Below are 8,150 nucleotides of genomic sequence, written 5' to 3'. Positions count from 1 at the left end.
CTTAACCCACTCACATTGGGTCCTTTAGGTCCCGTTTCTCCGTTTTGACCCTGTGGCCCTTGAGGACCCTAAAACAAGAACACAGTTTGTCAAACTCCCTTTCCAAAARGTTTATCAGCCTACAGATTATTTGCAGTCAGTTTCATCCAATAAATAAATCTTCACCTGTTCTCCGGGAGATCCTGGAGGACCGTCTTGTCCAGCASATCCCTTCCAGGAGGAAAAAGCAAAACATAAGACAGAAACTCAGTTTAACGTCATTCGCTTAAATATTTCTTTTTCTGTTTAACTCTCCTATGTGAGAACGTAGACTGAAGCACCCCCTGCCAGACARCATGTTTTCACTATGCCAGATGGCCTGTCATCTAGAAGTGAAAAGCAACAACCCGCTCCATCACGGTCGACGCATTCATCCATACTTTATGAGGCAGCCAGGTGTGTTTATGTATGTATAACTGCAAGTGCATGTCTGTGTTTGTATGCCACGAAGCTCACCTTTTCTCCAGGCTTTCCAGTCGGCCCCTTTGCTCCTCTTCCCCCCCGGGATCCCTTTGGAAAACAAGCATCTGTCTTATTAGTGCATGTATGTCTAGAGGTGGAAGATAAATATCTAATTATCTGAAAACCAAAAAGAGATCTGCTGGTTCAAGTCACTACCACAACGTGTAATTACCYTGTGGCACCTACTTAGACATAAACATTGTACGYATACTTAGCGTTCTTACATTAGGACCTCTTTGACCCCCAGAACCCGACTGACCGGCAGGACCCTGCATTGTAAAGGTCAACAGTTATTTATCACTTACATGATTATTTATCAGCAACATGGAGCTGCATGCGATGTGATATCGACTAAAATGCTGGGGTAATATTTACCCTTCTTCCTTTTTCTCCGAGGGATCCGGTCACACCAGGGAAGCCAAGTGATCCCTGAAGACACAAGTGGAAGTTAATCAGCCTTAGCGCTCCATTTATCATACGTCATCCCCAATGTCTCATTAACTTATAATTAACCACTGTATCAAATTAAAGCAAATCTAATCCATGAGCCCAACACAGCCTTAAATACATCATTCATCAACATGTAATGAATAGATGTCACTAATGAACTATAAATAAAATAGTCTTTCTGAATATGCCATTTATCATACTTTATTTTTAATAAGACAGGAAACAGACTWGCAAAGGCACATATCTATAGCAGCCTAAAGCTCTGATAGAGGGACTGAGAGTGCATTGACTGATGGTAATAGCTCCTTAATGTAAAATCACCTTAGGACCTTGTCGTCCGGGGTAACCGGGCAGACCAGGCACCCCAAGTTTACCCTGGAAAGAGRGAAAGACATGAGATAAACACGAGGAGTGAAAAAAAGGTTTGTTCAGCACTTTTCTCACAGCAAAGGACRACAAAAATGGCACTCTCCAATCTAAATATTTAGAAGGGGTKTCAGTAGAAGGAAATAATTTACAGATTTTTGCAGTGCCATAATCTCACAATGGACATTTGAAATAAAATAACTTATGGAATAAACATATTTCTGACAAAATCTCAAAACGACACCTTTTAACACCTCTMACCCTGAACCCACCAGATACGTTTTGGAATCCAATCTGATGGAAAATAGGGTCAGATGGCATACGCAGCAATTAGACCATGTTAAAGTCAACGAGGCGTAGCAGAGCGGTCACGATTCACTGAGTCTCTGACTGTCTGACCAAGAAGAACCGGAGGTGCATTTTGTTTGGAGCWGTGCAGCGATGGGAATGAGACAGGAAGTGAGCCACAGTGGCAAAGTAAAACATGTCCGCTTTGGGGAAAACATAAACTAAAATATTTTCCTCACAAAAAAAGTAAGACCTCAGAAGTACAGAAAAAAAATGAAAGAGTGAAACAGCAATCAGCTACAGCTTTCTGTTTACTGCTGGACCAGCTTCTGTTTACGCTGGTGGGATTTCTGGTATTTACTGTTGCACGAATACKGTATWGTGGCGCATTGATGGATTGTCAAGTAGGAGCCTTCAATGTAATGCCTACATGTCAGGCGGGAAATCAGAAAAAAATCATGATCCGATTTTTCTGAATAGACCATGAAAAATCGGACACCAGCTGTGTATCTTTGGCTTTACACTGCATGCGTCTCCACTCTGCACCAGTCTGCTGTGACCTTCAGAAGTGCTMTGAGAAGCATATGTGGAAAATGTGAAAACCAGAAAATGACTGGTCACTAATGTGTGACAAACACTGGGCAAGGATGGAGAAATTCTCCAGCTGGTGTCTTTTGAAAGAGAGAGAAATTTGGATCTCATCAGCTTAGATGCGATAAGAACAATCAGAAAAAAAAACAAACTGAATAGTGCTATCAAGAGGAAGAATGTGAAAAGAAGATAATAATGGGGCCAGAATCRAGCCTTGTTGAACTCCACAGTTCAGGGGAGAGGTGTCCAAGGAGCAGTGCACAACAATCGGTCTAGCAGAAATGTAAAAAAAACAAACAACAAAAAACACATACCTTCTCCCCTGCTATGCCAGGCGTTCCCACATCTCCGACAGGTCCAGACTGGCCTTTTGGTCCTTCTGGTCCATCTTCTCCACGAGGACCAGGAGCACCATTATCCCCCTAAAGTCCAAAWATGTGAGGAAGAATGAGGGATAATTSTTGTCTCTGCAAGTAGCTGCTGRAAAGTCGCAATGAGTGTTGCAATTAGATGGGATTCTCACCCTGTCTCCTTTAATACCCATGTCACCCTTTGCTCCTGGAAAGCCATCTTCTCCCTAACATTCATCAAGGAGAGGTGACAAGTAGTGACAGCGTTTACATCTCATCATTGCAATACAGTTTGAGAAGTCGGCCACAATTTACAGTCAAAAAAAAAATGATTGAATGTTCTCACTTTTTCTCCCTTGCTCCCCTTCAGACCTCTAACCCCATCTGCTCCCTGKGGAAAACAACAAGGAATATAATTATAACAAGACAAGAATCACAATCAAATTCTGAAGAATATACATACTATCGACCTAATTTGGGATCTTGGTTTAATTTTTATTTGAATAATATACTCAGTCTAAGACATTTAATTATTAAGAATTAATCTGTTGATTTTCTCTTGATATGACAGTGTTGCTTTTTTTAATCTCAATGATCTCTTATATTTATCACAGCCATTCTACAGCAAAGTACAGCAAGCCCTAAAGACAGTTGAGCCAAACTGTTGTTTACAATTCACACAATCAAACAGTAAGAAGAAATTAATTTCATTTGCTCAAAATAGACTCGTGACATCTCAGCCCTGCTCGTTTCTCCTAAACATCCAGTGCTCTCCGCTCTGTTGATAGAAGTCCCTTGAGAACTGAGGAACTCTTCCTCCACCAGTCAGCTGTCACTTATTGACACTAACAGCTTGTCCATCAATGGCAGACATGTGGACAGAAGAAACAGCAGAGGGAGTAAACATATCAGTGAACATCAGAGATCATGGACAATTTATGCCTTACCTTGACTCCACGGCTGCCTGGGTAGCCAACAGGTCCCTGGGAGCCAGGTAAACCCTACATACAAAAAAAAAATCCCTTTTTTTTTTTTTTTAAATAAAAAATGAAATGGTGTTTTAATGTCACCATGTTCCATCTTTTAAGGTCAGAGAAATTGCAAATGTTTCTGAGTGCACAGCACTGCCTCTAATGGGCTAATACTTTAATAAAGATGATGACATTACTGGAAGAGAGTGGTCGTAATGACACGCCTCATTGTGACTGAATGCACCGTTACAGCAGACCGGAAAAAATGAATGATTTGGTCGCTTTAAAATCTCCCTACARCACCACGGCAGATGAGCCTCAGACATGCAGTTACCCACTTGGACGCCTTTTTCTCCTGGGGGTCCCTCTCTTCCCGGGTGACCCTAAAGCAGAGAGATGGATTGTACATTGTATGATCACTGCTAGTGATGCATCATTTCATATCTCTTCATAACAGAATTTTGTGAATGCAACTAACAAATGAGAAGGTGTCACTGAAAGTAAGAAATCATTATGAAGTATCATTCTGTCACAAAGCTCTGCAGGAACAATGGAAAGGGCAATATGTGACGCTCATACAAATGTGTTTGACTGCAACGGAAAATTAATTCCTTGTTATGAGAAAAGCCTCCCTGCAAGAAGATCTGTAGTCGTTTCAAATGCCATGCTGCGCTGGATCAGCTTACAACATTTGCTACCTAGCATACAGTTCATGTATCTTATAGTGTTTGGCCATGTCGCAATATATAGAGCATACTAGCTCTACTAAAAATATGATAATAAAATTATTATTTGAAGGCAAATTGCAATCATATGACCTTGAGACTTGGGTTTCATGAATGCTTTGTGTTGTGCTTTGAGAAATAATTCACTGAAATTATCATTTACAAACTACTTTTTGCATTTACTTGGGTTAGTATGGGACAAAGAAATCTGTAAAGGGCCAGGCACTTTCTCACAGCTCTGCAAGTACCTTCATATATTTGTTTACCAGTGCTTACTTACAGGAGGACCATCAACGCCTGGTAGGCCCTGGATCCCGTCTTTACCCTGGGGACCCTGCAACAAACATGGGCAGTAAAGAATACTAAACCAGTTGAGATATACGTAAGGGACCAATTTACCACTGGGCAGGTTACATATCATACTTAGGAGAGTATTTTATTTCTTTTCCACTTCTTGCTTCAATAACATTGGCTTTCTTCAGTCTTAAATGTCTTTGTCTGTTTGCTGAGTATTGATTTTCTGTCTAGGTCCCTTTTTCTTCAGAATTCTAGCTAGAAGTGGTTGGTCATACTGTTCTGCTTCCCCTGGGTGTGGAATGACAGGGGTTGAGAGGTCATAGCTTTATTTCGTAAATCAACTTGGAGGCATGTAACCTACCTTTTCTCCTGGCAATCCAATAGGACCCTGAGGGCCAGGAAACCCCTGAAATCAAGCGAAGCAACAATCGGATTAGGTGATACCTGATTTCAAAATGTTTAGGAGTCAAAGTGCTGCTTAAATGTTCACTTTATGATTGTGTCTGGGTAGGATATCTGAGTAAACAATGGTGGTGAAAATGTTAATATATGAAAAGGTAAATAAGTTTCCAATTTGCTTAACTTGGATCATTAACTGGCATAAAGGACAAACAACCTCTCAACTTCCAGAGAAAGTAACTGTTTTGTCAAAGCACACTTTAAAAAACAAACAACTCCGGATGTAAGAAAGTATAAAATGTTATGAATTAGGTATTTCCATGCACTGTATAAGAAATAATTTTTTTTCCAACAACATTTGATAAGAAACATTTCCAGCATTACTTCATTTAGGATTGTTACAATTATTGCTATTTGCAAACAACCACATTTTTTATTCAGAAATATGTGCATACATTCCATTAATATCTGGTGGGATTGTCTTAAACTACATGACTTGCTTCAAATGTTTTCAGTATCTTTAATGTTTGGTCACTCCTCCTTACAGAGCAATCCGTTGCTGAGTCAGGTTTGCTCACACACTGCTTTTCAGCCCTGAACATAAATTTCCCTGAGAGCGAGATCAGGGCTTTTCCAAAACATTGACTTTATTGTCCTGAAACCAATTTTATAAAAAGGCAGATTGAAAGCTATTGTTCATTTTGAAGACACATTCCTGCCCAAACTTTTACATCCTGAAGTTAAAACATGGTAGAAACTGATTGCATTTGCAAACCGGAATATGACTTTTTAATGCTGTTTTTGCAGCTTATTCCACACTTAGTGGCCGTTCCAGCCCGGGTCATTGTAGGACTCATTACACTGTGGATAATGACTCTGTCATTAGTTTCAGCTTTGCTTTTGATCTGTAGTTGATAACGGCGTCTTACACTAAAGCATGCCAATCTCTGAGATGCAGAACATGTCTTTTGTGAGTAGTACGATAGCACCTATGGTGTTTGTACTTACATATGATTGCTTGAAAAGATAAACGTGACACTTTCAGGCTACTTGGAAATTGTACCAAGGATGAACCAGACTGCTGTTCTCTTCCTGATATCTTGGTTGATTTCTTTTGATTTTCGCATGCCGTCCCGCAAAGAAACAGTGTGTTTGAGTTGTTGATTTCAAATACATCCACAGGTACACATCCTAACTCAAATGTTGTAAATTACACTATGATGTATATGGCATCATCGTGAAGCTTTTCCCAAATAGTTTAAAGGCATACTGATAATGTAGGAAAACTTCAAAGTTTGAACAAAGTAATAAAATTAAATAATTCTGAAATTAATCAAATTAAAAAAGAAGCTCGTCCTTACTGACCTAAAACAGAAGATGTTTATTACAATCAAATAGTGAAAACGATTTCCTGTGGCTTTTTATGCATTCTATGTAAACATCTGGTCTCAGCTGCATCTGTTACTAGTGCTGTGATATTTCAGAGGATTTATGAAATATGTAAACTGAATGAAAAGCCTTTGTTTGTACCTGAACTCCTGGATTTCCTTGTTGACCTGGGGGTCCTATTTCTCCAGGCGGACCCTAATAACAGATACCACAGTGAGCATACTTTGTATGTAGATGTTCTTTTTTTATGTCCTGTATTAAATAAAAACATTTCTGTTTCATCAGGGAATTACACTTTGACATATGTTTTTGTACTTAACTGTTAAACAAATCTCTTGCATTGTTTCACATTTAACCACAAAGAACTGATACATATTCTGAAGCGAAGCAGAAAGACTGACCAGGTTGCCTTTTGATCCTTGGACTCCATCAATTCCACTAATCCCCTGATAAAATAGACACATTAAAATTTTTATTTTTAGATACTGCAGTTTCCAGAAATATTATTTACTATAAAATAATTAGTGGTTATGATTTCTCTTACCATTTGGCCAGGTTGGCCAGGTGGCCCCCTTGACCCAACAAGACCACGAGGACCCTGGAGAAAAAGCAGCAAATATTCAGAAGCTAACCTGGAGTCATGATCTGGCTTCACAAGAGTGGAATACTAAACCACAAATCAGGACTAAGGAGAGGGGCCAAATGTAAGGACAGCAAAACRTCGACTATGTATTTCTGTGACTGAACATGTCATTTTCGTATGTGCCTGCCATGAAGCCTGAACTCCCTGGTTTGTCCTTGTGTGATCTGTTTCTTTTGTGTGTGTGTGTGTGTGTGTGTGTGTGATCTGTTTCAGCCTCCCTCTTTGTAGGCTGGCCAAGCCACCTGTTCCAAAGCCACATCTGTGATCTCCTGGGAAGTGATTGATATGGAAATATAATCATTCAGGCCAGGATTTTGTCTTTTACCTTGCTGAAACTCTCTCTTTGCTTGCTCCGTCTATCTCATCTCATTCACCACCGACCGCATTTCCGTCCTCTATTTGTCTCCCGCTGTTATTCTTTTTCCTATCACTCCCTGTCTCTCTTCAAAACAGACCATTCCTTCCCAATGTTTCTGTGGTTTATCAGACTCTCCCTTACATGGTACATGGCAGCTCTATTTCCTCAAGCACTGAGAGATCCATTTGGAGAGACAAAACCCTGCTGAGCTCTAACCCTACCTACTGAGAGAAAGATAGAAGCGAGTCGTAACCAATTAACCAGTTTTCACAGCAGATGCCCCAAACAATGGCTTCTACAAAAGTGGTGTGAACTTTTGGTCTGCTGGAAGGCTGTCAGTTTCCTGGATTGTTCACAGAAAACAGTGAGAATCTTGATGACAGATTCTAAATGTAAAACGGAGTGCAGGGCAAATCAAACGGATTTCTTTTSATAGTCACGGTCTCCACAGTGGAAAAGTGGGGAAGTTATTCGTATTTTTGTTTTAATCCTTGATATAGCGACCTATGAAATGATGACTGACACCACGGATAGATTTGTATAAGAGCCATCAAATGAACTGTTGTTATGAAGACCTGGTGACCAAAACATGCAACCTTTTGCTTCTGTGCTGGAGTAGTCACATTTTGGAGATTTGTTATCCTTTACCTTCCTACCATATATGATGAAAAAAAAAAAAGTTGTTGCAGAGTATTTTACAATAATTACTGTCTGCTATATGAGCAACTGTGGCTATGTCACATTTATTTTAAATATTTTATAACTTATCAATCAACACACATCTATCTTACTATAATATAAAGTTTTCTGACAAGTTCTCTT

At 39.7% G+C, this 8,150-nt stretch overlaps 1 protein-coding gene across 1 annotated transcript in view; it reads right to left on the bottom strand.

Moving 5' to 3' along the window:
• col5a3a (collagen, type V, alpha 3a) overlaps window positions 1-8,150 on the bottom strand; it is a 39,461-nt gene that overhangs the window by 13,801 nt on the left and 17,510 nt on the right. The window contains exons 21-36 of the mRNA XM_017306123.1: window positions 6,872-6,925; window positions 6,729-6,773; window positions 6,469-6,522; window positions 4,901-4,945; window positions 4,523-4,576; window positions 3,856-3,900; window positions 3,494-3,547; window positions 2,893-2,937; window positions 2,720-2,773; window positions 2,511-2,618; window positions 1,273-1,326; window positions 877-930; window positions 726-770; window positions 445-549; window positions 166-210; window positions 15-68 (exon numbers count right to left, since the gene is read on the bottom strand). Of these exons, the coding sequence (XP_017161612.1) occupies window positions 15-68; window positions 166-210; window positions 445-549; window positions 726-770; window positions 877-930; window positions 1,273-1,326; window positions 2,511-2,618; window positions 2,720-2,773; window positions 2,893-2,937; window positions 3,494-3,547; window positions 3,856-3,900; window positions 4,523-4,576; window positions 4,901-4,945; window positions 6,469-6,522; window positions 6,729-6,773; window positions 6,872-6,925 (915 nt within the window). The remainder of the gene's footprint in view (window positions 1-14; window positions 69-165; window positions 211-444; window positions 550-725; window positions 771-876; window positions 931-1,272; window positions 1,327-2,510; window positions 2,619-2,719; window positions 2,774-2,892; window positions 2,938-3,493; window positions 3,548-3,855; window positions 3,901-4,522; window positions 4,577-4,900; window positions 4,946-6,468; window positions 6,523-6,728; window positions 6,774-6,871; window positions 6,926-8,150) is intronic.

Source organism: Poecilia reticulata, linkage group LG8, assembly GCF_000633615.1.
Source record: "Poecilia reticulata strain Guanapo linkage group LG8, Guppy_female_1.0+MT, whole genome shotgun sequence".
NCBI lineage: Eukaryota > Metazoa > Chordata > Actinopteri > Cyprinodontiformes > Poeciliidae > Poecilia > Poecilia reticulata.
This window is presented reverse-complemented; position numbering and strand designations above follow the sequence as displayed.